General features: G+C 39.6%; 6 protein-coding genes, 2 long non-coding RNA genes and 2 other non-coding genes across 11 annotated transcripts; 8 read left to right on the top strand and 2 right to left on the bottom strand.

Annotated features, from left to right (window-relative positions):
- Nucleotides 1–183: 183 nt before the first annotated feature.
- LOC124349831 (solute carrier family 35 member G1-like) lies at nt 184–2,844 on the bottom strand. The gene is made up of 6 exons (XM_046800719.1): nt 2,718–2,844; nt 2,056–2,252; nt 1,469–1,978; nt 1,193–1,405; nt 858–1,103; nt 184–772 (listed from the first exon to the last, which is right to left on the bottom strand). The coding sequence occupies exons 3-6, from the start codon at nt 1,928–1,930 to the stop codon at nt 620–622; spliced, it is 1,074 nt and encodes a 357-aa protein (XP_046656675.1). The 5' UTR covers nt 1,931–1,978; nt 2,056–2,252; nt 2,718–2,844; the 3' UTR covers nt 184–619.
- A 102-nt stretch (nt 2,845–2,946) lies between these two features.
- LOC124349639 (aarF domain-containing kinase 1-like) lies at nt 2,947–5,474 on the top strand. Its single transcript, XM_046800397.1, has 9 exons — nt 2,947–3,472; nt 3,536–3,625; nt 3,703–3,906; nt 3,968–4,126; nt 4,192–4,350; nt 4,427–4,625; nt 4,685–4,755; nt 4,828–5,061; nt 5,141–5,474. Exons 1-9 carry the CDS (start codon nt 3,344–3,346, stop codon nt 5,426–5,428), a joined length of 1,533 nt encoding a protein of 510 aa, XP_046656353.1. The 5' UTR covers nt 2,947–3,343; the 3' UTR covers nt 5,429–5,474.
- Nucleotides 5,475–5,621: 147 nt separating this feature from the next.
- Nucleotides 5,622–7,968, top strand: LOC124349638 (aarF domain-containing protein kinase 1-like). The gene is made up of 9 exons (XM_046800396.1): nt 5,622–5,847; nt 5,909–5,998; nt 6,104–6,307; nt 6,380–6,538; nt 6,598–6,756; nt 6,815–7,013; nt 7,090–7,157; nt 7,235–7,468; nt 7,533–7,968. The coding sequence occupies exons 1-9, from the start codon at nt 5,722–5,724 to the stop codon at nt 7,824–7,826; spliced, it is 1,533 nt and encodes a 510-aa protein (XP_046656352.1). The 5' UTR covers nt 5,622–5,721; the 3' UTR covers nt 7,827–7,968.
- A 102-nt stretch (nt 7,969–8,070) lies between these two features.
- LOC124349404 (kinesin-like protein KIF14) lies at nt 8,071–12,829 on the top strand. Of its 2 annotated transcripts, XM_046799974.1 has the most exons (10): nt 8,071–8,290; nt 8,361–9,095; nt 9,159–9,318; nt 9,395–9,599; nt 9,666–9,795; nt 9,853–10,167; nt 10,236–10,550; nt 10,615–10,941; nt 11,000–11,734; nt 11,809–12,829. In XM_046799974.1, exons 2-10 carry the CDS (start codon nt 8,370–8,372, stop codon nt 12,553–12,555), a joined length of 3,660 nt encoding a protein of 1,219 aa, XP_046655930.1. In that variant the 5' UTR covers nt 8,071–8,290; nt 8,361–8,369; the 3' UTR covers nt 12,556–12,829. The 2 variants fall into 2 exon arrangements, with proteins under 2 accessions (XP_046655930.1, XP_046655929.1); XM_046799973.1 differs by lacking the exon at nt 8,071–8,290 and having other exon boundaries at nt 8,298–9,095.
- Nucleotides 12,830–12,913: 84 nt separating this feature from the next.
- LOC124349429 (ATP-dependent DNA/RNA helicase DHX36-like) lies at nt 12,914–16,393 on the top strand. The gene is made up of 4 exons (XM_046800026.1): nt 12,914–13,089; nt 13,166–14,567; nt 14,634–14,833; nt 14,908–16,393. Exons 2-4 carry the CDS (start codon nt 13,169–13,171, stop codon nt 16,276–16,278), a joined length of 2,970 nt encoding a protein of 989 aa, XP_046655982.1. The 5' UTR covers nt 12,914–13,089; nt 13,166–13,168; the 3' UTR covers nt 16,279–16,393.
- Nucleotides 16,394–17,113: 720 nt separating this feature from the next.
- LOC124349544 (glucose dehydrogenase [FAD, quinone]-like) lies at nt 17,114–19,708 on the top strand. Its single transcript, XM_046800235.1, has 5 exons — nt 17,114–17,345; nt 17,462–17,697; nt 17,787–18,067; nt 18,174–19,309; nt 19,383–19,708. Exons 1-5 carry the CDS (start codon nt 17,211–17,213, stop codon nt 19,452–19,454), a joined length of 1,860 nt encoding a protein of 619 aa, XP_046656191.1. The 5' UTR covers nt 17,114–17,210; the 3' UTR covers nt 19,455–19,708.
- Nucleotides 19,709–21,370: 1,662 nt separating this feature from the next.
- On the top strand, nt 21,371–21,442 carry Trnap-agg. The gene has a single exon. It is a non-coding gene; the product is annotated as a tRNA-Pro (tRNA).
- Nucleotides 21,443–21,909: 467 nt separating this feature from the next.
- On the top strand, nt 21,910–21,981 carry Trnap-cgg. The gene has a single exon. It is a non-coding gene; the product is annotated as a tRNA-Pro (tRNA).
- Nucleotides 21,982–23,641: 1,660 nt separating this feature from the next.
- Nucleotides 23,642–24,159, top strand: LOC124350209. The gene is made up of 2 exons (XR_006920456.1): nt 23,642–23,880; nt 24,000–24,159. It is a non-coding gene; the product is annotated as an uncharacterized LOC124350209 (long non-coding RNA).
- A 1,668-nt stretch (nt 24,160–25,827) lies between these two features.
- LOC124350357 lies at nt 25,828–27,133 on the bottom strand. The gene is made up of 3 exons (XR_006920829.1): nt 27,074–27,133; nt 26,754–27,009; nt 25,828–25,933 (listed from the first exon to the last, which is right to left on the bottom strand). It is a non-coding gene; the product is annotated as an uncharacterized LOC124350357 (long non-coding RNA).
- Between the last annotated feature and the right edge of the window lies 1 nt (nt 27,134).

Below are 27,134 nucleotides of genomic sequence, written 5' to 3'. Positions count from 1 at the left end.
ACCTGCAATAACAATCACTGTGAAGCAAAAAACACATTCCGCGTAATTTTTGTTTTTTTCATTCTGCCGATCAAAACGCATTTGGTATTTCTAAAACTTTTTGTTTTTAATTTTGTGTGTGGATCGAATACATCGGTAGTATTTTATCCCTCTCAAAAATTTGGAAAGACTTTCACTAGAAAAGACACTTAAAAAGTTGTGTGTATTTAGAAAAAAAAATTCATTTTACAAGGCCAAAATTGAAGGTTTATTATTTTGTATATCTACAAAAATGTAGTTGTATCAAATTGGTTTTGGGGGGGTTTTATGACTATCAAAGACAGACAAAGAGTATATTGGCATTTTGAAAAAAGTGAGTATTTCTTTTACTAATTTTTGGTGAATATTTGAAAGTGAAATGAATAAGAGACATTGATGGGTGTGTGTCTACAAGAATAGTATTATGTAAGACGACTGGGTTTATATACTTTGGTATTTGTTCGGTGGTTGTTTCTTGACTTATTTGTTCGTTCCGGATGTTTTCAATGTCTCGCCATCACCGGGCCCAGACAGAGTGAATAGAATTGGCCACTTAAAGACGACATTAAACGAGTATTATATACGATGGGAAAGAGATTTTTCATCGTTGGAGAAACCAGAGACGTTGGCGGAGTGGATCGTGATTGTCCAGCCCTTCGACCCATTTGCGTACGCCCGTCAAAAGGACGGACGTGGTGACGAGTAGGGCGCCAATCAAACTAATCCATCCGGGAATTTCGTTCAGAAATATCACCTAATTGAAATTGAGGTTTACGTTAATTGAATTACAACTTTTATTTTTATTTTTAAACTAGCAGATGGTGTTTGATTTATAGTACCTGCCAGATGAACGCGAAGACGACATCTGCAGAGCGAGCGATAGCCACAGGCCCGGCTTGTTCGTGTTGGAGGGCCGTGGTCAGGAGGATCTGGCCGGCGAAACTGAAAATGGCTAATAGAACCATTAGCCAGCGGTCGTGGCCACAGGCCGGCAGGCAAAGTTCATTCATCGCCCAAGTGGTCATAAAAGTCTGGAGGATGGCAAAAGCTCCAAACGACGACATAATCACCGAGAAATGGAGTCCCTTTTTGGTCGAGAAAATGAAAAGGTCCGTAGTTTAGCAGGTAATAGTTGAAACAAAAAGGTGTGTTCCATAATGTTTGCCCGTCTTACTTTGAGTGAACGAATGACGACGTAGACATTGGCAGCGAAGAGAGTACCACAAAGGGCGGCCACTGCGCCCCAGAAAGCGTTGTCGTAAACGCTGCCGTCTTCTGGTAATGGCAGAGCGTCCATCCGACCGAAAAGGAATGGTGGACGAGCAATCAAAATGCATCCGCACAGCGTCAGAAAGATATTGGCCACATGGAATAGCCCGCATTCCTCCTGTCGATATTATTTGGGAATGGATTAAAGTATAAAAACAAGTTTTAAGATAGCAATTGATACCTTGAGGAAGATGCGGGCGAAGATGGCCACGAACACGGGGACACTGAAAATGATGACGGAAGCGTCGGCCAGCGGCATGTGCCGCAGAGCGTAGAATTGGCTCATCAAACTGGTCGTGCCGAGAAAGGCCCGCAGGAGCAGGAGCCCCCGTTTGCCTTTAGGGAAAGGGTCCTCCGATCGCCGGATAACGATGGGGATGCTCGGCAGGAGAATTCCGGCGAAGCGATAAGTGGCCAATGCCACCGGATGAACATCCGGAACCAGTTTCACGATCAGCGAGCTCAGCGAGAAGAAGAAGCTCGACGCAATGGCCATGATGATCCCCAGGTGGGGAATGCTGCCGAGTCTCTTCATTCCGCCGGAATTGGACGACGGCGGAGCCTCTTCCGCCGTTAACCTGGACTCGGACTCGGTCGGCGATTCCAGTTCCATCATCTCGGTGTGACGAAATCGTTGGGCCATTTTGAAATATGGTCTCCGCGGTCTTTAGGTACGAACCAAATCGAATTTCTAATAATAATACGGAAGCCCCGGAATAGAAATGTGAATCGTGAATAATAAATGCACGGATCATTAATAGCAATCACCTTGGCGGTCTTGGAAGAGATACAAGGACGTCACGAATCACGGTCTATAGATGTCGATTTATCGATTGACGATAATCCAAAGGACCCGCATCTTTCCGGAATTGATTCGCGTTCTGGTTTTGTATTTCTTTTTCAATGGATCGATTATTCCAATCCTTCCATTTGTTGGTATTCTCGGGGTTTCTCTATAGCAGCACCTGTCGGATAAAGAAAAACGTGGATTATATTGCACGGCGTGTGTTTTATCTCTTGTGTCGTGTTTCGATCGATTCGATCAAACCGGAGGGGGGGGGGGGGGAACAAAAATGAAGGGAAATGAGCATACGCAATAGGATGACGTGCAGACACAATGAGCAAAAAAAAAATGTCGATTTTATCGGGAAAAAAAACGGCGTGACTTGCTGAGATCCCGGGACAACCTACGACTTCCTTTCATTACATCACTAACATAATAGCTAGAGTAAAAATCGAGCACTTTAGACAATGCAATGAAAGAAAAGAATTTCTTTGAACAAATATTGATATTTCGGTTGAAATAGTGAAGATGGTGACTTACACAATGAACCCCGGCTCGGCTAGTAAAGGGGTTGGGGTTACAGCATATTACAAGTCATATTACAAGTCTGGGAGAAATGAATAGGGGAAAAAAATGTTCGACATACCACGAGGATATTTGCTGATGTACTCGGCCTGAAATTTCTCCGATAATTAGCGCAGATTTTCGCGCTAAGTTTGATCGAATACCCAAGTCGGATATACGAGATGTGAGTGAAAATTTTTCCTCGGGGGATTCTGAAATTCGTCTGCTTTGTTTTGCAACGCCATCTAGTGAATTTGTGGTCATTAAAATAAAAGAGTTTCAAGCAGACTACTTCTGAGTCACTTTGGAAGTTGGAAAATTCTAAAAGTCTCTACAGTATCCCACTTTCACTCGGGATTTCTAAACACCAAAACAAGTTGGACGGCATCACGAACGATCGAATTCGGTAGAAAACATGCGACAAACAAGAAATTGGTGGAAAGGGATGTTTGGTTTTGTGGGTCATGTTAAGTAGGTCATAGAAAGCAGCAAAAGTGGTTCGCTGGTTAACATCCTCCAGAGCTCTCCAGCAGAGTAACGAAACAAAAATTTCATATTTATACGATTGGATAACTTGTTTCGTAGGCACTAGTTGTATATTAAATTTTTTTGTGAGGGCACACTGAGAATTCACAGCAGTAACACAACCTTCTACCCAATACAAGATCAATGTTTGTAGCTTAACTGAAAAGTTCAAATTGCTATCTGATGATGCCAAAGAAAAGAATTTTCAAAACTGGAGTAGCTTTAATAGGTGCTTCATTGGGTGCCTATTACAACAAGGAGATCCAAGATTGCTCAATTGGTGTTTTTCGATTTGCCAAAACAGCTACAACGGTAGGCAATTTAATTTATCATTTAGCTCCAATTTAATTTATAATTCCCATTTTTTGTTTAAAGGTGGCTGAAATATTGATAGATTACAAAAATACAATCTATTCGAAAACAATAGACATCTCCTCTAAAGAATATCCCAAAATCAGAAGTGATGTATGTGAGAAAGAAATCCAGTAATACTTCTATAAAAAGTAACAAAATAAATTCATGAACTTTTATTCGTTCGCTAGGTTCATCTCAGGTCAGCACAACGATTGCTCAAATTGTGTGAGAAACATGGAGGAGCATTCATCAAAGTAGGCCAGCATCTTGGGGCTCTTGATTATTTGATTCCAGCTGAATATGTCAGCACAATGAAGGTCCTTCACAGTCAAGCACCTCAATCTACTTATGATGAAGTTTTAAAAGTGATTAAAGAGGACCTTAAATGTGATGTAGGTTCCATTCCATGCACCTTGTCAGAGCAATTTCAATCAGGTTAATATTTTTATCCAGCCCACATCAGTTTTCCGAACCATTGAGAAAATTCCGCTTGGTACAGCTTCACTTGCTCAGGTCCATAAAGCTGAGTTGAATGACGGAACAGTGGTGGCTGTTAAAGTGCAGCATCCTTTAGTCAAAAGTTATTCCACAATTGATATTAAATCTATGGAGGTATGAAATGAATTAATGTCTTATCTCATTTCATTAATTCACTGTTGCATAAAATATAATTGCAGATCTTGGTGGATTTTGCATCTTGGGTCTTCCCCGATTTGAAACTTGATTGGCTAGTTAGGGAAACCAAGAAAACCCTACCTTTTGAATTAAATTTCCTGCTGGAAGGGAAAAATTCCGAAAAAACTGCAGCACTGATGAAGCACCTACCGTGGCTCAATGTAATTAACGATCTAATTTAAACGGTCTCGTAATCGAAAGCTAATGCAAATAATAGCTTATGATTTTATATGATAGATACCAAAAGTATTTTGGGATTATTCTACATCAAGAGTTTTAACCATGGAATATTGCGGGGGTTACGAAATTGCTGCTTTGGGACAAGGAAAACGAGCGGAATTTGAACCCTTTAAAAAAGAAATTTCCCAGAAAATCACGCAAATGTATTCGGATATGATTTTCCTTCACGGGTATGTTCATTGTGATCCACATCACGGTTAGTTTAAATTACTCTGATTTTCCACAATATATGTATTAATTGAACTTTATAAGCAGGAAACCTGAAGATCGAACTAACCGATAAAAAACAGATTGTAATTCATTTACTGGATCATGGACTTTACGCAGTTAGTTTTTTTTATGGTTATAATAGCATGTGTTATAATTAACTGATGTTTTCTTCTTTTTTTTTAAATCAGCAATTGCCGCTTGAGTTCAGGGAGAATTATGCCAAGTTTTGGATGTCGATCATTCATGCTAATGTCCAAGAAATGCAAGAACATTCGGAGAAGCTGGGCGTTAAAGAATTGTATTCCTATTTTGCATGCATGGTTGCGGGTCGTTCCATGACCTCAGTTTTGGGAGGAAAAGTTAAAAAAACGAAAACAAGCGAAGAAGAAAAGCAAATAAAAATTGATGCCTCTGTATATTTGGTGAGTGATAAATTTTCTGTCGCGAAAAACCTATTCATACTTTATTTTATTTTTCTCATTTCATTTTACTGATTTTCAGAATGAAATTATGGAAGTGCTTCACCAAGTGCCTAGCGAAATGCTTTTTATTCTCAAGACGAATGACTTGCTCCGGGGTCTAAATAGTACTCTTGGCGTCAACGACAACATAACCAGTTTTGCAACCATGTCAAGATCCTGTGCTAATGCCAACTTCATCAAAGAATACCAGCAGTGCAAGTCTCTTCCACACAAATTGCGTGTCGTCCTGTCTCATTACGTCGCTTACTTTAAAATTACTACTTACGAGATCTTATTGTGGTGGACTTCATTGTTAAATCTATATTAGCCTTGGGATATATTTTTTAAAATTCAATATAATCCATGTTGCTATCCAATGGGTTCTTTCCTCAGAGATTCTTTGAGTGCTACCTTTTTAGTTTTTAAATTAAGTTCATGATTTTGTTAAAGGATTTTTAAATAGACACCTAGCGAGCTACAACATCAACTACACTTTCAGCAGACGAATTTGTTCATCAAAACATCTGCCTTTGCTCTCAGTAACTGATAGTGTAATCACAGGTGTAATGCAATTTAAGAGATGAAAACAGTATATGTTATATAATTTTTTTAAATTTAAAAATGCAAAGAAAACGGATTATTAAAGTTGGAGTTGCTTTAGTGAGTGTATCAATAGGTGCCTATTACGGCAAAGAGATTCGTGATGGTTATATCGGTGCTTTACGTTTTGGACGAACCGCTGTCGCAGTAGGAACCAAAATAATATTTAGTTTTCCTATTTCATTTAACTCTTTAATTTAATTCAAAGGTGGGAGGAATTATGGTGGATTACAACAGATCACTGTATTCCAAAACAATTGATTTGGCCTCTGCAGAATATGCTAAAGCAAGAAGTGAGGTATGTAAATTCAGTAATAATGCACCCACAAATTTATTTAAATGAATACTACTGGTATCTATTTTCAAGAAATTTATGTAAGAATTTGTCATACTCTACCTTCAGGTTCATTTAAGATCAGCACAGCGTTTGCTTAAATTGTGTGAGACAAATGGAGGAGCATTCATCAAAGTAGGTCAGCATCTTGGGGCTCTCGATTATTTGCTTCCCTTTGAATATGTTAGTACAATGAAGGTCCTTCACAGCCAAGCGCCTCAATCTTCTTTTGAAGATGTGTTAAATGTCATTAAGGAGGACCTTAAGTGTGAGGTGTGTACTGCTTTGACTGCTGAATTTGAGCTAGCTATTATACTCTTTCCTAAATTCTATATTCTTGCCTAGCCCTCAACAGTCTTCCAAACTATTGAAAAAACTCCAATAGGTACAGCCTCACTTGCTCAAGTCCATAAAGCTGAGTTAAATGATGGAACAGTGGTAGCTGTCAAAGTACAGCATCCTTTAGTCAAAGCTTATTCTACAATTGACATGAAATCTATGGAGGTATTAAATGATACCATCACTTCTTAATTTATTGTTTCTCATTCCTTTTTTTTCCACAGATATTGGTAAACTTAGCATCCTGGGTCTTCCCTGATTTAAAACTTGAATGGCTTGTTAAGGAAACTAAAATAAATTTGCCTTGTGAATTGAACTTTGTTATGGAGGGAGAAAATTCTGAAAAAACTGCAGGGCTGATGAAACACTTACCTTGGCTACATGTACTATCGTTCATAATTTAAATTTTTAGCTGCGTTCTATGACCAAATTATTATACAGATACCGAAAGTCTATTGGGATCTTTCTACTTCAAGAGTTTTGACCATGGAATATTGTGAAGGTTTTGAAATCGGCGTGCTAGGACAAGAGAAGAGAACAGAATTTGAACCATTTAAAAAAGAAATTTCACAAAAAATCACGAAGTTATATTCTGATATGATTTTCCTTCACGGATATGTCCATTGCGATCCTCATCCAGGTCAGTTCATTGAAATAAATTCAAATGTTAAGGAATTTCACGTCTATTAACATATTCAAACCTTATTTGGGGTTAGGAAATTTAAAAATCGAACTTAAACAAGGAAAACTTCTTATTCATTTGCTTGATCACGGCCTTTATGCAGTGAGTTCTTCTCGTTTCTTCCTGATACTTATTGTCGGTTCTTTTATTTATTTAAAATTGTTTTATTTTTTATTCAGCAATTACCTACGGAGTTCAGAGAAAATTATGCTAAGCTCTGGATGTCGATTATACGTTCAAACGTTCACGAAATTGAAGAGGTGTCAGAGAAACTTGGCGTTAAAGAATTGCACGGTATCTTTGCGTGCATGGTTTCTGGCCGTTCGTGGAATGCGATCCTTGGTGGAATAGATCAGCGAAAGAAAACCTCAGAAGAGGAAAAAGAAATAAAAAATGATGCGTCCAAATATGTGGTGCGTTATTCATTTATTTATTTGCAGTAAAAAAAATGTTATATCTTATTTTTAATGATTTCAGGCTGAGATTATAGAGGTGCTTCATCGAGTCCCTCGTGAGATGCTGCTGGTTTTCAAGACAAATGATTTACTAAGGGGACTAAATAGTACCCTTGGCGTCAGAGATAACATAACCAGTTTTGTTACTATGTCGAGATCATGTGCTAACGCCCATTACCTCAAAGAGTATTCCCAGTGCAGCACCTTTCTTTCTAAATTGCACGTTGTCATGTCTCACTACGTAGCTCATTTTAAAATAACTGCTTATGAGCTTCTTTTATGGTGGGCTGCTTGGTGGGCACATGATTCTAGCTAATTTTATTTATTATTGAATAACAATTAAGTTAGGAACAATTTTGTCGTGCAATTCATTCAACGGAGTCTGATTAGGACAGTATTATCATGTATTTTTGATGAATTATAATTTGAGAACCTAAGTACATTTTCTTTTAATTCAACGAGTTTTTTGTAATCCTTCCCGCATTTAATTTTTCATTTGTTCATTGTTCCTCCGGAAGTCCGGTTCCTCGATTTACACTTTCTACTATCACAATTTCAAGAATAGACAACCCTGTAAGTGAACCAGTCTGTTTACATTTAGTAGGGCGCTGTAATCAGTCTTTTTGAATTTTCCGTCTGTCGTTACTGGACTTTGTATTGTGGAATGTTGTGATTGAGACACAGGAGGTTTAAGAAATAATTGTGCTGTGCTGCAAGGAAAGTATTATGAAGACGCCGAAGCTGTGATGTCATAGTTCGACCTAGTTTACACATAAATAAGTACACTATTAATATTTGTATTATTTCTGAATTCAACTGAACTCAAACATTGATTTTTCATTGTTTGCAGAATATAAAAATGTTAAATTCTGCAGCAAGGTCCAAAAGTCCCAAGTCAACCAGCCTCAATAAGTTACCAACATCATCAAAGCCAAAGATGACTGGGACAAAACAGAAAGTTGCTTCAGCAGGAGCATCAAAAGACACAAAGATTGATCCAAGTAAGGAGAGAAAAAAGAAGACAAAAGTGCAGCCAAGTTTCAACAGTTGTATAAAAGTTGCTGTGAGACTTCGACCCAAAAGCACAAAAGAAGAGGCTGAAAAAGAAGAACCTGTCATCGTTGTTGATGGAAACAACATACAACTTTTAACAAGCATAGGAGAAACTCATTTTTTCACATGTGATCAATGTTTCTCATCTGATTCTATCTCAGCCGTTGCCCAGAACAAACATCAGCAACAAAGAGAAGTTTACGAATACTTGGCTAAACCATTACTATCACAAGCTTTCCAAGGATTCAACACTTGTTTGTTTGCCTATGGGCAAACAGGTTCTGGCAAGAGCTACAGTATGATGGGGAAAATTGGTAGCAAAAGTGAACTTGCCGATGCGTCTGGCATTATCCCTCGTTTTTGCCAAGACTTTTTTATCCACGTCGACGATCTGGTCAAAAACTATGCCGAAACTTCTGTGAATCTCTCCATCGAGGTTCAAATCAGTTATTTTGAAATCTACAAGGAGCAAATCCAGGATCTTTTGTGCTCAACAGGAGGAAACTTGTCTGTTCGAGAACATCCCAAAAACGTATGGATGAAATAACGTTTTCAACCTTTTCAATTTTATATTTTCATTCGTTCAATACTACAGGGTCCTTACGTGGTCAATCTTACCAAGTGTCTGGTTACTTCGCTTGAAGAAGTGCAACGTTGGCTCGCTGTTGGCAATCGAAAACGAGTTGTAGCGTCCACTTCTCAAAACAAGCGCAGCTCCCGTTCTCACGTCATCTTCACTATTATGCTGTGGCAACGTAAGCTCTTTTCAATAGACTTTTATTTTTATACCTGTTTTATTTAATGCGTATCAATATTATTTCAAATGTGTAGGTTTCCAAGAAATAATTGACGGGCGACCGCACGTAGTTGATAAGCACAGTCGGATAAATTTCATCGATTTGGCTGGTAGTGAAAGACTTGCTTCCACTTCATCAACTGGTGTTCGACGTGAAGAAAGTCTAGCTATCAATCTTTCCCTACTCACGCTTGGGAAAGTCATCACTGCTTTAGCTGAGAAAAACTTTGCGCCTTACAGGTAAATGTTTTCATCTTAGTTTATTCTTTGGATTTTTTTAATTTATTCTAATTGAATCACGCGTAGAGAGTCAGTTTTGACGTGGTTGTTGAAGGAAAGTTTAGGTGGCAATTCCAAAACTGCGATGCTGGCAACCGTCAGTCCAAGGGCTGCTCATGTTGAATCAACGCTGTCCACTTTGCGATATTCATGCTTGGTACAAGTCGGAAGTTTAATTTATCTTTAGCGCAGTATCTAAATTTTTGTTTAACAGGCTAGTAAAATCGTCAATACTGTAAGGATCTGCGAGGATCCCAAACCTTGTTTGAATGATGATTCGTCGGTTAGGTCATCAATTGTAGCGACCCACAACATGGACCAATCTCCTTCCCGTGTTCGAGAGCTTGAAAGTGAAGCCCGCTATCTAAAAACTCTTTTGACAGAGGTTGAAAGTAAAAAAGATTCTGCTTGGAAAGAAAAAGTGGCCCAGGCAGAATTGAGGCGAGCTGAAGCAGAGGAAGCTCTAGCAAATCTTGGCCTTTCAACTGTGTCTGATCCTCAGCAGCCCTATTTAGTTAACGTTAACCAGGTACACACTTTTAATCGTACGTACCATTTGCGTGCGCTGGTAATCACGATAATTTGTCCAAAATGTAGGATCCTTTGCTGTCCCAAACCATGTTTTTCCCGTTATGCCCAGGACCAAATTGGGTTGGTCCTATGGTTTGTTCAAACGAATCCCCTTCTATTCAACTGACTGGGATAACCATTGAAAACAACCACTGCTGCATCGACTATTCTACAGACTTGAAGATCTTTGCGAACGCCGAGACTTATGTAAACGGACAGCTTGTTGGCCAATCTGAAGTCCTACTAAGACACGGAGATCGGATTGTAATTGGTGGAAGCCATTTTTTCCATTTACATAATCCTAGAGATTCTCAATTTAATGAGAACAACGTGGAAAATGAGGTAACTTAATTATTTCAAGTTTTGTTTGGCTTATTACTTTACGTAAAATTTGTTTCGCCATAAGGTTGTGGACTTTGAAACTTCGTATCACGAACTTCGAGAAGTCCAAGAAAAGACTTTAGAAGTCGCGATAAAGGAGGCTCAAGAAGAGGCACGTCAACAGATGCTATCGGAAATTAAAACACTTCGACAAGAAGTCACTTCCGAAATTTTATCCCGTCGAGATTTCTATGAAAATGAGATTGCATCCATCACCCAAGGTTTACAAGCGCGGCAGAATATTAGTTCTCCTCCTCTCCCATCCGTAACACAGTCGAATAATTGGAAAGAGATTGAGTTGCTGCTTCAAGACACACAAAGACAGTTAGAACAGCCTCCAAACAACTTTCAAGTATTACATTTATCACGAAATATTGATTTTTGTTTTCTAATTTTATTTTGTACTGTAGAAAGAGTCTGCGTTCGTTATCCAGTCGATGTTAAACGAAGCCAATGCCATTTGTCGACGGTTTCAGCAACCTTATATTTTTTCCCGTAAAGAAGCCATTAACGAAGACTTAAATTCTGCCGTCTGCGTTCAAGATCAAAACAAAAGACTCGTAATGTATTGGGACTTCGATCAAATGAGACAACGTTTGAACACACTGCGAGTAGCGGCTGAGGAATCGAATAATTTTCCAACTGAAGCGATTTTTTACACTGGTGACGTCTGGTACCGGGAAAATGATGCTTCGTCGTTTTTCGCCCCCAGCACTCGAGCCAAACTCCAAGATTTGTTGAGAACTCTTAATGACAGCAGTATAATTTCACCTGATGGGAGAAATTTCAGCCCCAAATCTCCAAGGCGCTCATCTTTGTTTCCTAGTTCGCAAACTAATTTCAACGCGGAAGTGGGCGCCGCATGTTGGAAATTAATTCAAGAGCTTTCTGTTTCCGAATGCTTGATTTCGACTTTTTGTGGCATGGCCTCTTCCATTCAGTCCTTTTTGGATCACCCTGATCGCAGTGCGACTTTTGTCATTGGACTCACTGTGAACTCGAAATCTCTCCTATCCATTTTCGAAGGATTAGTGGATTTTATGTTTACTAAGAGAGAAGTTCTTTCGAGTTTGCGAAACGGTTGGTTAAAATCTTCCAATGAATCCAGAAAGAGACTGCAAAACGCGCTAGAATTTGTGATACAGGTAAGCTTGTAAATTATTCGCCATTATTCCTAATCGGTTCTAACTTATTGTTTCATTACTATTGACTGTTTTAGGGCGTCGCATTAGACTCTTCTGGTCTTTTTATGGAATGGATACCTCTTTCAAAAAATGCTTTCAATAGCATTCTTGCCGTGTACTGCGAACTATCTGTGGTATTTTGCACTGAAGCTACTTATTTGGATTTTTTGTCGCCCGCTACTGCTTTAACCGGCTTCACTTCAGCTCACAAGAAAGTGCACGAGTCCATCATCGTTCTAGCCGAAGAAATTCGTCTTAAAATTGAACAGCTACCAGAGCATACATCGCCCAATCCCAGCCTTACGAATAATGGATGTTCCGTTACCAATGCATGCTACAATAGCGTCCATCACGTTATTGGCCTCCTTGAGGAACTTAGGCCCGCTACTGAGGACGCCCAGGATTCTTTCGCTTCCGGAGATATGCAGCTTCGTGATTTATATTTGAAATTTCATCAACGCGTAGATCTTTTACTACGTCTAGGAAAAACCATCGAGCATTTGTTTGGACATTTGAAAAATCAAGTGCTATCTCAAGTAAAAGTGTGTGCGGCCGCATTGAATTCGATGGCCATCGAGTACTCGAATTTAATGGGTGTCACTTCCGAGTCCCCGTTCTTGTGTGAGCTGTCATACTATACCTTCACTGTTCATAGATGTGTGGGTGACAGAGAAAGAAAGACGTTGTTACAAAAAGGCCGGGATATTCATTACAGCCCAGTTCCAGCACAATTGCTCGTTACTCCACCACCCAAAACTAATTCTGAAACAAGGAACGTTTAGATAACTAAAAGTCATTAGTGTAAATGTTGTGTTTTTCTTTTAAATAATCCTAAACACTGTAATCTGAGTTCACGGTAAAATTCGTTAAAATCTTTACATCAGTTCCTTTATTTAATGTATAGAATTTATTGCACGTCTAATTCGAAACTTGCCTTTGCCTTTGTATTCAAATTTACCCCGCTAAAAAAATTCTTTCCCAATTTCATTTCTACTATTTACATTGTGCATTTTTTTTGGTCTATTGCTCAGTTTTCTTAATTAAAATTATATTTAATCTCAATTTCATATGAATTATTGAGTTTTTTTTTACATTTACATTTTTTCACTTACTATTTTAGCATTTGGCAAAACAATTTGAAAATCGTTGTCATGGGAACAAAAATTACGGTCACGTGACGTGCGTATCCTATTGTCTGCTATCCTCTGCTATGTTTACATTTGAACAGAAAATTCATTTCTCTTCTTGATATTTGAGGAATGTGAAGATAATCAAATCATATTAACAGCTAATATGTGACAAACTTGTAATCCTTTGTAAGTTTCCCTTAAAATTTGCTTACTGGTGCTTGAAATTTAAGGTTAATTGATCATTCAATTTTAATTAAAATAGGAAATGGAGATGAAACATATTGCAGCAAAAGACATTAGTCCAGTGGCTTCTTCTGATCATCTGGGAAGAAGATCATTGCCAAAAGAAAGTGGGAGAGAGAGCACACTAGGAAACTTGAAAATCATAAGACAGAATGTCAGGAAGAAAAAAGAAGAAAAACCTAAGAAACAGCTTGATGGAAAAGCCAAAGGTTTGTGGGATGCTGCCAAAACAAAAACTAACCAAAAGGAAAATAAGAAATCAATGATAGAAGTGTCCCAGCCAGCAAATCAAAAGTTTGAGGGATTCTTCGAAAACTGTGTACCAGTCACAGATGTAAGGAGTGATGCAGATTGGAGAATTAAATATGAAACATTAAACGACAGTTCATTTAAAAGAAAATTCCTGGAAATTCTGCAAGGGAATGAAGTTTCTACTGCAAGTGCTGAAAACAAAAATGAGATGAATAGTGTCCTTGCCAGTACCCCTAAACTGGATGAAAAGCTGTTGGAAGAATTCTTGTTAAAAGACTCGAATGAAGAATTTCAACAGATGCTGGCATCAAGAGTAACACTACCTGCTTGGAGCCGAAAAGAAGATGTTCTGAAAGCTGTGAGAGACAATCAAGTTGTAGTTATCTGTGGTGAAACTGGGTGTGGAAAAACCACTCAGATTGGACAATTCCTGCTAGACGAGGCCATTGAAACAGGAAGTGGATCAACTTTTCACGCCATCTGTACTCAGCCGAGGAGATTGGCAGCGATATCTGTTGCTCGTCGAGTTGCTGAAGAACGCAATGAAACCTGTGGCGATTTAACAAGCTCCGTTGGCTATCAGATACGTCTGGAACGCCTTTACCCTCGAGAAAGAGGATCTATTCTATTCTGCACGACTGGAATTTTAGTCCAGCTTCTGATATCCGATCCATTGTTAGAAAACTACTCCCACATCTTACTAGATGAAGTCCACGAAAGAGACTTATTGACCGACTTCATTCTGACCATTGTACGTGATCTACTTCCCAAGCGTCCCAAACTTCGCGTGATTCTTATGAGTGCCACCATTAATTCGAACCTTTTGTCAACGTACTTTAATAATTGTCCAGTGCTCAATATTTCCGGCAGGAATTTCCCAGTGCAAGTTTTTTACTTGGAAGATATTCTCAGCGAATTAGACTATCGATTTCGTTCTACTCGCAGCAAAAGTGGATCGGATGCTCAATCAAATCAATTAGACCTTGAATACAATCAACTTATGATCCCATTGATAGAAGAAATGGAGGCCAAACACAGCTACCCGCTCCACGTGTTTAAATCATTACGGAAGCGCGAATCTGAAGAGGCTCCTGAAATATTGATCATGGCGCTGCTCAAACATATTTGTGCGCGGGAAGCTGACGGAGCGATCCTGATCTTTTTCCCTGGTAATTTCAGTTAAACGTGTAATAAAAATATTTATCTGAATTAATTAAATTGAAATCGAAATATAGGCTGGGAGCAGATAAAAAGTTTGAACAAACTGTTGCTTAACGACCGACAATTCTCCAGCAGAAAGTTCTTGATCTTTACCCTGCACTCCATGTTGCCTACCTTTAACCAGCGCCAGGTCTTCGATAAGCCACCCCGTGGAGTTAGAAAATTAATTCTATCCACCAATATTGCCGAAACAAGCCTTACAATCGACGATGTCGTGAGTAGATTACTTTATTATTTTCTTGTAAAAATATGATTGTTTGGCATTCATCGTTATTTGTTTGCATTCAGGTGTATGTTATCGATTGCGGAAAAGCTAAACTACCAAATTTTGATCCGCAAACGAAATTGAATACGCTCAATTCCGAATGGATTACTTTGGCTAACGGTTCCCAACGCAAAGGACGCGCTGGTCGAACTAAACCAGGAATCTGCTATAAACTATACAGCCGTGGACGAGAGTCGACTTTCCCTCCTCATCCTATACCAGAAATCAAGAGGACGCGGTTAGAAGAGCTCATACTACGAGTAAAAATCCTCAAACTTGGTCGGGTGGAAGATTTCCTTCGCATAGTACCCGAACCGCCTGACGACTGCACTGTTAAAATCAGTCTTGAACTTCTTCACGAACTTGGGGCCCTAGATGACGCCGAGTGCCTTACTCCATTAGGTTTTCATCTTGCTCAGCTGCCCACCGATCCCCGCACCGGCAAACTAATATTACTTGGAGCCATTTTTGGATGCCTTGAGCCCATGCTGTCGATCGCCGCTGCGTTGAATTTTAAAGATCCGTTTGTGGTGCCTTTGCATCAAGAAGAAAATTACCGAAAGAGAAAGAAGGTTCTAGGCGACAAATTATTCTCCGATCACCTGTTAATTGCTAAAGTGATGCGTCAATTTCGAGCAGCTCAGAACGAAGGTTATGCCACTGCCAAGGCTTACTGCATCGAGAACTTTCTAAGCACTAGCACCATGTCAATGCTTTCAAACATGATGGATCAGTTCTGTCGTGATTTGCACGAACGCCAGTTTGTGACCAGTGTCTCCCTTAGTGATCCTGCTGCTAACGTAAACTCTAAAAACGATTGTCTTGTTCTTGCTGTACTTTGCGCCGGCCTTTTCCCTAATGTGGCAAACGTAGCAGTCCCTAGTCGTAACTTGCCCAAACGCAATTCTTCAAAAAGTCCTACTTCCGCTTTTAAAGTGATGACACCAGAGGATGGCCCGGTCCTTATTCATCCCCGATCGATCAATTACAACACCGATTTCGCTAAATCGACTTGGTTGTGCTATTACGACAAAGTTAAAAGTACCTCCGTTTATCTTCATGATTGTTCTGTAGTTCCCCCGTTAGCCGTTCTGTTCTTTGGAGGTGAGCAACTTTTAGGAAAGAAAAATGGCAAAATTAACAGCAATGGTTTCCGATTCAAGTGGGATAGTTTGGCGTTGGAAAAAACTCAGTCTCTTCGGTTGTGTTGGGAAAACTATCTCTGCCATCGTGTTTCGCATCCCGGAGCTACGGACTGGTCACCTGATTCCATGGACTCTGCACTTTTGCGAGCAATTATTCAGTTCACCACTGCTACATCAGTGTCGCTAGATGAAGAGACTGGTTTCTTAATGTTGACCAAAGAGGAAGCAGGTTACAGTCGCGTGTGGTAGAACTGTGTTTCTTGTTTCAGCTTAATAATCTTTCTGTTTGAAATTAACAATTAAACGGATTATGTGTGAATAAGCGCCGCCATTATTTTGAAATTGAGTACATGCAAGCCTATTACTTCATGCCTTCATTTTTCACATCCGTTGATTTGCAGCTCAGTATGATTTCTCAACGGGATTTATTTTAAAAGGAATCAAACTCATCATTCAAAGAAGCCAAGAAGGCGGTTAAATAGGAGTAGTCGATGCAAGTGGCAGTAAAAAGGAAAACTCAATTTAATGATTGTTAAATAATCGTTTAATCAATCAAAGAAATGAGATGACGCAATTGAGGTATTAATTGAGAAAAGATCAGCGCAGGACGATGCTGTCAAATATCGATCAATTTTTCTGGAAGAGATTACTGCCCAATGTGTGGGATTAGCGACTTCAAGGCTGACTTTTTTGGTAATCCCCAATTGCCCAAACTGGTTGGTAATTACGTTAATTAGCGATTATCAACAACTATATCGATGCCTCCCTTTTTAATCATTGAATGTTTTTGACAACCAACCCTAGGGTTCAGGACTTTAGTTCAGTGTCTTTTGTTCAACCTTATCTTCTGGTTGAGTTTTATTCTTCTCTGGATGCTGCGTGCAGAAAATTTCTCTTGCACAATTATTTGTCTTAACAGTGAGTCTTTAACTCTTTACAACTCTATTATTTGGTTTGTTGCAAATTTGATTTTGAAATTTTGGTTGTAAAATGTTCCGCATGGAGTCTTTTTAAGGAAATAACGTCATCTAGTGTCGCCCTTATGCACTAAGTTCATATTTTAGAAGTTCGTTGTTTAGTAACACCCCTTTTCTTGATAGACAACAACAAATTTGTCAAAGTCGTCAGAGTGGTCAGAGGTTAGATATGAATTTACCTTATTTGAACAGATTTAGGAAGACATGACTTTAATAGCACCAGTCGCAACAGCAGCAGCTACTACAGCTGGTTTATGGTTTATACCTTTGTTGGTAGCAACCATATCTTTCTACCAATATGATAAAAAAGATCCGGAAGGACGACCTTATGATGTTAAGGTATGTAAAAGAAACATGTGTTTTATCGGAATTGAGTAGATTGTTTCAGTTTTTTCTGTTGTATTCTAATTTTCTCCTAAAATGTCTACTTGCTTCATTTGTCCTATGTCTTACAGGTCATTCACAAATACTATGATTTCATAGTAATTGGATCAGGCTCAGCTGGAGCTGTTGTGGCTAGTCGACTGAGTGAGCAACCTAATTGGAACATCCTACTCTTAGAAGCTGGTGGTGATGAAACAACAATATCAGATGTGCCGGTCTTAGCTGCCTATTTGCAGCTATCTGATATGGACTGGCAGTATAAGACAGAACCTCAACCAACTGCCTGTCTTGGTTTCAACGACAAAAGGTAGATGCAATTATCTTTTATATAAACTTGTCAAACAACAAGTTTGTTTATTAAGTAGATGCTATAACTCAAGTGTTGTGTGTCATAAGATGTTCCTGGCCTCGTGGAAAAGTCCTAGGAGGATCATCAGTTCTCAACTACATGCTCTACGTACGTGGTAACCGGCGGGATTACGACAGTTGGAAGCAAATGGGAAATTACGGATGGGGATACGATGACGTCCTGCCTTATTTCATTAAATCTGAAGATAATCGAAATCCTTATTTAGCCGAATCGCCCTACCATGGAGTTGGCGGTTATCTTACTGTGCAGGAAGCACCTTATAAAACTCCATTAGCAACTGCTTTCATAGAAGGCGGTATAGAATTGGGTAAGCATCTCATTTTTTTTTGAACTATTCAAAGTGATTAGTTTAATTTCCCTTATTAAACTGAGGGCCACGGGAATAGTTATTTAATAACATTTGTCTTTGTCAGGTTACGAAAATCGTGATGGTAACGGAGCTTACCAAACGGGTTTCATGTTAGCCCAAGCCACAATCCGGCGCGGATCAAGGTGCTCTACTGCGAAAGCGTTTTTGCGTCCCGCCCGGATGCGAGAAAACCTTCACATCGCAATGCATTCACACGTCACGCAAATTCTTATTGATCCTGGAACTCGTCAAGCCTACGCTGTCAAATTCGAACGCAAAGGGAAAATTTACATCATCCAGGCTACAAAAGAAATTGTTTTATCTGCTGGTTCCGTAAACACCCCACAACTTCTCATGTTAAGTGGAATTGGCCCGGCTGAACACTTGAAAGAGTTAAATATTCCCGTCATCGCGGACTTGCGTGTCGGAGACAATCTACAAGATCACATTGCCGCTGCCGGCATGGTTTTCACCTTGGAACAGCCCGTTTCTATGGTTCAGAGTCGCTTCGAAAACCTGCCCAGCATTTTACGCTACGCCTTGTTCGATTCGGGCCCGTTAACGGTTCCGGGTGGTGTCGAGGGACTTGCCTGGGTCAACACCAAATACGCCAATCACAGCGACGACTGGCCGGATATCGAATTTCATTTCGTGTCTGGAACACCTGCCGCTGACGGAGGAGTACAAATTCGTCGAGTTCACGGTGTCACGGATTTCGTTTGGGATAGATACTATGCTCCCATTGCCTATCATGACACCTGGTACGTTATCCCCATGTTGCTGAGACCAAAATCCGTCGGATACATCCGATTGGCATCCGCTGATCCTTACGACAAGCCGCTCATCTACCCCAATTACTTGGTCGATGATCAAGATGTTCGGGTCCTTATCGAAGGGGTGAAAATTGGTTTGGCACTAGGTGAGACTGCCGCATTCAAAAAGTTTGGTTCCAAATTTTGGACTCAACCTTTCCCCGGCTGTGAACATTTACCGCTATGGGAAGACAAATACTGGGCTTGTTTTATCCGCCATTATTCAGCCACTATTTATCATCCGACCGGAACTGCCAAAATGGGTCCAATCGGAGACCCAACGGCCGTCGTCGATCCTGAACTCAGAGTATACGGTGTTCACAATTTGCGAGTCGTCGATTGTTCCATCATGCCCAACGTGCCTTCCGGCAACACCAACGCTCCAGCGGTAAATAAATTGTTGATTCGACTTCAAATTTAGTATTGCTTCTTACTATTAATGAGTTTGAATTTCATTGCAGATTATGGTAGGTGAGAAAGGTGCTGATTTGATCAAATCATTTTGGCTGAATATCGCAAGTCAAAACATTTAGTATTTGTGGATTCATAAACAAACAAAAACTGGGATAGCAGTGGAATAGTGTAAATCTCTAAATTATATGTGTGCATCTTTTTTGTGTTTATCTCGTTTATTTGCTCAAAACTCATCTCATCTAATGTCAAGTATCCTTATAAGATATAGACTTAGAGATCAAGACAAAACAAAAGGATTTAGTATTTTTGGAAAACAAATTAGGTGCAATTTATTGTTTGTTTGCAGTTCATCGAATAAACTTCTTAATAAACACTGAATAATTTGAAAATATTCTTTGATTCTTCAAGTTTCTGTTTCTTATGTTATATTATTACCATTTTAATTGTTACTTTCTTTTCTACATCACTTTTCAAAGTCAATTCAAATTATTTAGATCAAAAGTCTATCAATATGGCAAGATGTAAAATACAAATGGCCGCCATTGCCTCGTTTGGGTGGCCGGTCTGGCTCAGTGGTCCTTTGAGAACAGTTGAGTTGAGTAGAACCGCCACTGAATTAGTCGAGAAAAAACATAGGATACTAAATACCTACACTAAATATTGTACACAAGCTTTTTGAGGTTTTGATTAATCAGTTACGCGAGTAAGCGTTGGTTGCAGTGGTGTTTTGGTTTGTGTAAGTACAAATGTTTCTAGTAAAATTTGTGTTGACTGGTCCGTTCAAAACCGTTCAAAACGTGTGGGTTTAGTCATGGCTTCTCATTTGTTGTTACAGGGTGAATGTTCGCAATAGATTTTTCCGTTTACACATCTTTTGTCGTCAGTCGAGATTCAAGACTCAGTTACTTATGATGGCGCTAATAGTAACAGATTTATCAAACAGATCAAGATAACAAAGCGTAAAACAATTAGATTCGGATGTGCTTAAAACTGAAGTTGATTGGAAACGAAGCCATTAGGCCATTACATTATCGACGATTTGAAGATCTTCAGTAAACTAGGCAGATTTTCTTCAACAACTGCGTCACGTTGCGGTCCTGTCTTTACTGTTATGTTCTAATCGAAACTCTTGGAATCGCAAACAAGAAAGATTATGGCTATCAACGATATTGAAATTGGCATCTTCATCAGGCAGTTGCTTCACTACTTGTGTTTGGGGAGCAGTCCAGAATTGAAAGACAGTTGGTAGTTAAACATCGTTCGTTATAAACTTCTTTTTGAAGCGGCAGTATGTCGTCGAGGCTCTATTAACCGTATGTATGTGTGTGGATTTGCAAATATTGCGGGAGACATCCATAGTGCAATCAGTAAGCCAATATTTTTCTCTCAGTTATACTCCCACCTCAGAGCTGTTGAAGATTCCCTGGATTATTTGATTGACCAGTCCACAGCCCCAAGAAGTGTTATCAGCCCGAATGGTTAGATTTCATAGGACATCTGATGCTGGCTGCTGCTGATGCTGGTGTACCACCCATTTCTGAATAACATACTGGTATGTACACTTTCTGTTATGTTCACATTGTTTCGATGATTGAATTGGTGTGGCTTTCCATTCAATACTTTTGTTTTGCATTAATCGAATCCATATCTACACCCTGGAGAAGTAGTGACGTATCAAGCCATATTTTCTTCTTCTTGCACTTTGTTTGGGGCAAATTATACCGAGATACCGGTTAGATCCCTTTAAGACCATAGAAGTCAGGAAGCAATGCATGTAAATTTAGGTCGTTTATAGCTGAAAGCATAGACGAGGGAAAGTTGGCCTACTATTTTAAGGGAAAGTTGCAAGTGAACATATGCAAACAGCAAACAGTGGGAATTACATTTTGTTTTGTTTATGTTTAATATTTTCGTATTAGTAGTTGCAAGTCTTTGGATTTTATTCAAGATATTTGTATCGTTGCTTAACCTTAAAATCTTTTAAATCTTCTTCAGTGATTTTGATTAACAGTTATTTTCAATGAACTGTTGTATCGGCTCGATGGTCTAGGGGTATGATTCTCGCTTAGGGTGCGAGAGGTCCCGGGTTCAAATCCCGGTCGAGCCCAAATTGTATTTTTTAAATATCTTTTGTATCACGTTTTACCTAAACATTGAAATCAGCTGTCGATAGCCGGATCATTTAACTTAATCGCTTGAGCGTCACATGAGATACCGTCGTAAACTGGTTAACGCTTCCTTTCTTCAATCATTCAGGGACCTTTCTGCTATTTTACATTATTAGCTTCTACTGTTGGGGAATAACGAGCCACTTTTACGATAATTTAACACAATCCTCCGTAGGTCTACCTACTGGTTTCAACTTTCAAGATACTTGTCACCAGTATTTAAGATTTAGATTTTCGTCTTTTTTATTTCCTCTGTTTTCTCTCTGGAAAACCCGATAGACCTAATGTCTGTATTGTCCCCAGAATTTGGGCCAATCATTACATCATAAGTAGAACACCTGTCTGTGTTTGTATGGTACAAGAACTTCAAACTATATCACAAGACGTAATCTTGCTATTGATGTATGGCTCGATGGTCTAGGGGTATGATTCTCGCTTCGGGTGCGAGAGGTCCCGGGTTCAATTCCCGGTCGAGCCCTATATGCTACATTTTTATAGTAAAAAAATATTTTGCATTTTCGACACTCTTCAATAATTTATATACTGTCTTGGGCTTCTTTGCCATCCTAGTTGATTCGACCTAATAGTTGTTATAAGATCTGGCCTTGTTGTACAGACAAGACAGTCACGAATAATGCCCAGTTGCTGATGAAGACAGCTGTTGAGGGCTTTTTAAAATAAAACAATAATAAATAAACATTTAGCTTAAGTTGGTTTAGGGAATTTGTTGTAATTGTTTAAATAAGAAGCTTTCGATGTAATTTTGGCCGTAAAATTATAAAAAGTGATCTGTTTGTTGCAAAACCCACATGCGATGTAAAACAGATATCACGTTTTTTTAAAAAAACCGCATAATTTGTTTTCTTTATCAGAGGCACCTGGTAGAGAAATTTCGTACTACTTATTGGAATCCCATTTCTTCTGTCAGTCGAATTTTTCATTTTGTGTAAAATAAGGTGTAACGTATACTTCATTCGCTATTAAATTTGTTCCTCGTCGAGGTTGTTGTTATTTGCGTATCTTGGGTGGGTGCTAGTGAGGTGGGGTCAGCAGTCAGCTGTATATAACGTGACCAATCAGAGTGACGTCGCTTCCTCAATGATTTTTATCATCCAAAACGCGTTCCTATTGCATTCCTAAACTTTTGATAAGAAGATATCAAGAGTTGTAGGTTCTGTGGGGTTATTAGTGTCGACTGATCCAATGTCGCGATCTCAAATTTATTCATTTATAACATTTCGTTTTGAGTGATATCGAAAGACGCCAACTGCTTTTTGTTATCTTAGCTTGGTTCGCAAATGCGACAAATAATTCCTCACCTTGTTTCTCACCATAACCAAAATTGTTGTAAAAGAGTGAAATGAAACTCGATTGTAAATCATGGTTCTGGCACAGTTTTACTGCTCGTTCGTGTTGATGTGCTTTCAACTGCTGAGGAGCGACATAAATGTGATGGGCGAAAGAAGGTTGACACGACAGAGAAGAAGGATAAGAGCTGAAAAGAGATTTACGGAATACATACCCTCTATTGAATCGAACTCCTTAAGCAATCATAGGGAATATTATTTTTTTTATCGATAGCCAATAATCGTTTTATTCTTTCAAACAGATTTTAGTAATTGAGGTTCTGCAGTAATTGAGGAGTGGTAGCGCGTAAAGTGACACTTAATAGAAGACATTTGTACTTCCGGACAAATGTCATCCGTCGTCTGCTTTATTCCTTTTACATTGTGGATGATGGAGAAAGAGCTTAAAATGTTCAAAATTAAATTTTGGTATATTTTCAACATGTTCCAACTTCCAACTGATGCAGTGTTTATTAATTATTTTTCAATTACCATTGTCGAGTTCAACCTGCAGACGGGCCGGCCAGTTTGCATGTCCTCACGCTTGAAGGTCGCGGGGAAGATTACGTAAAACTGTCAATGCGGTGGTGTAGAGGTTGGATGAGAACTGGACGTGTTTCATCATTATCAAGCAGGTACAAAAGCCGCAAGGCTCAGCCATTTGGTATTCATTTTGATTTTGGTTTTTGTTTGATTTTTGTTTTTGTAGACCCATCCCCAGCAACGTCAACCTAAAGAAGGAAAGGCCAGTTTGCATTTCCTTCACTTTCGAAGGTCACGGAGATCATTACGTAAAACGTGCCATGTGACGGCGGAGAGGTTGGGTGAGAACGACACGTGTAACATCATTATCAAGCAGGTACAAAAGCCTCAAGGCTTAAGAGAGGGGTCAGGGTGAGAAAAAGTCGTATAAAAGAGAGAGAAAAGGCGACAGAGATCAGTCGAGTGAGCATCTCCGACACGGCAACTACTGCAGCGCACTATTTGTCATCAACTGCCTTCTTCATTATATTATCTATTCGCAATCATGGGTAAATATTCTGTTTATTTTTACATGAAGTTTTGTATCGATTTAAATTTTTTTTTTTTTTTTTTTTTGTTAATATGCCAGCAATTGTTGAATAATAATGTTCTTTTATTTACTGTCTAGTTTACTATGGCGTCGTGCTGCTGTTTGGTGTCGTATTGCTGATGGCTAGGTCGACCACTGGTGTACCGATGTCTCCTGGGTATGGCGAGTATCAAAGCACAACCTACGCTGCTCCAGCTTACTACACCGAGGCTCCCAAGTACTACACTACCAAGGCACCGGAGTACTACACGACTACGTATGCTGCCCCTGCCTATTACACCGAGGCTCCCAAGTACTACACTACCAAGGCACCGGAGTACTACACGACTACGTATGCTGCCCCTGCCTATTACACCGAGGCTTCCAAGTATTACTCAGCTCCTAGCTACTACACCGAGGCTCCAACTTATTACACCACCAAAGAGGCTGAATACTACACCGAGCCGACAAAGTACTACACCACCAAGGCTCCAGAGTATTACACCACAACTTATGCTGTCCCGAGCTACTACACCGAAGCCCCGAAGTATTACTCTGCCCCGAGCTACATCACCAAAGAGCCCGAGTACTACACCAAGGCTCCGGAGTACTACACGACTACGTATGCAGCACCAGGCTACTACGCTGAGGCTCCCAAGTACTACACCACCAAGTCACCGGAGTACTACCCGACTACGTATGCCCCAACTTACTACACCGATGCTCCCAAGTATTACTCTGCACCCAGCTACTACACCGAGGCTCCAGTTTACTACACCACAACCTTCGCTCCAGCTAGCTACTACACCGAAGCCACCAAGTACTACACCGAAAAGGCCGAATATTACACAACCACGTACGCTGCCCCAGTTTACTACACCGAGGAACTCGAGTATTACTCTGCTCCAAGCTACTACCAAACCGAGGCTCCTGTTTACTACACTAAGGCCCACGAATATTTCACTACAACCTACGCTGCCCCCAGCTACTACACTGAAGCTCCTAATTACTACACTACTAAGGCATCTGGGTATTACACAGCAACCTACGCTTCTCCAGTTTACTACAAGGAGGCTCCTAAATACTAGAACCTAAATTTCTGTTTTATTTGTTTGTGTTCAGATTAGTCGGTCATATTTTAATAGTTACTAGTCACTGGGAATTGTTGATCTTTAATGAGAAATAAATTTTTTTAATGCGGGTATCTCATACGTTATTCTCAACTTTCATTCCTTTTTACATTGCAAAGTAATCTGATTTGTTTTGGAACTTTCCTATTTCACATGTCGGAGTAGACTATTGCTCCAGTTGCTGTGCAAAAGGACATATCCTGATGCTTGGACGAATTTCCATATCAGGGCAAGTTACGTAAACAGTAGATCTGTTTCTGTAACTAAGTTAGCGTAACAAAGAAGTGCATGGCAGTTATTGTGTTCGGTTCTTCATAGAAGTTTATTAAAAAAGTCTGGAGATGATGAGGCACTTGGCTATATCTTATTTAAAACTTAAAGGTTGTAAGAGGTATACAAGTCTTAAATTTAAGACACGGCAAACAAAACTTTAAAAGGAATTGCTTTATTGTCCCACCTCCACCCACAATTCCACCACATTTTACAATCACATACATACATACATACACTTAAGTTAACCTGTTGGCTGCCACGCCATACAACCCGTAGGTTGTTCTCTACTCTCTACGCACCATGTCTGAAGGTTCCATGACCAAGGTGGGACTTGCCATTGCTGACAAGTCACCGCATCGACAAGGGGGAACTATGGTGCATTGCCTAATAGGCTTGCCTTGCGGCAAATTTTGGGCTTGGCGACATTCCGACCCCGCGGCTTGTAAACCACGAGGCCGACCAGCGCGGCCCGTGCAAAGGAGCAAGGGGAGAACAAAGGCGTGGCAGACAACGGGTTAACTAACACAAACACAAATATTACCAACAACAAATGATGATCCGCGCTGACATTTTGGAGATAACGGAGATGTTTTGGTACGATCCATCTTCTCGACGTCTCCTCTGCGTTACCTGAATAAAGACAAAACAATTGATATTAAGTGAAATGCCAATAAAAGTTACATAATACAGACAATACCGATAGAAACAATAGTCAGGTTTTTTAGCTCAAAGATTTAAAGTTGCAATTTTATTAACTTAAAACCAAGCTTGCAATATTGAGAACTGTAAATAGAACAAAGCTCACTTGCTAGTTTTTTGACAATTTTCCGGAAATAAACCGGAAGTAAGCACAGCGCCTTAACCATTGAGCTGTCGTCAAATTAAACCACATATTGGTGATCTCCATGAAATTTGGGGTCGATTGGGTGTGATTTAAACGAAATCCAAAATTTGGCCAAAATCGAGAATTTTCCTGAACTATAGTTCAGGAAAATTTTTAAAACCGGAAGTACGAGAACGTACAAAAAAAAACATGAACTATACCACAAATTTTACGAGGATCACGAATATGTGGTTCTTTTGTTCGTCAAATGAATATTTACTGAACTACTGACTGAAATGAGAAAACCGGAAGTAGAAAAAAAAACACATTATTTAAAAATCTAACAAGTGAGCTTTGTTGGTGGAATAGTAATCGTCAGTTCCCACTAAAAATTGCCACACAACAGCTGCCGATAAACGGTTAAAGTGATTTGAAAGTAACTTAAACTGACTGTTTTGACAGCTGCAAATTATCGAAATTCATCTAGCGTTAGAAAAAAGAAACGTCCAAGTAAAATTTCGTTTGAGCGTAAGAAGGGCCTGATTTTGGAAACCATTACACAGACAGAGTCTAACGCAATTAGACTATTGATAGATAACCTACGAAAATAAGTCAATTGTTGGGTACCTGGGCATAATCCGTGGTGAGTGACAGCAGGTGTGTAACAGCGGACGGAAGCGATCATGAGGTGGTCCAGAAACTCGCCAAGTCGCCAGTGAAGTAAAACAAATTGTGTTAAGAAGCAGTGAAGCTAGATGAGCGTGCGTCGCGAAGATAAGGAAGGACGTAGGTGGAAGTCCCTCTTCCGTCATGAACAAAGGTCATCATTGGCACAAGAATCTCCGTGCCAGGACCACACGATTCCATAACGAAACTGCGTGCTCTGTAAAAAAAAATGTTTTACATTAATGAAAATATAACAATGAATAAAGCATATCAATCTTTACCTTTTCTAAGAAGCACACTGAAATGTTCATGATGAAAAAAATTGTAAAAATGGAATTCACA

This window comes from Daphnia pulicaria, chromosome 7, assembly GCF_021234035.1.
Source record: "Daphnia pulicaria isolate SC F1-1A chromosome 7, SC_F0-13Bv2, whole genome shotgun sequence".
Lineage (NCBI taxonomy): Eukaryota > Metazoa > Arthropoda > Branchiopoda > Diplostraca > Daphniidae > Daphnia > Daphnia pulicaria.
The sequence above is the reverse complement of the archived record's forward strand: the minus strand, read 5'-3'. Positions and strand labels throughout refer to the sequence as shown.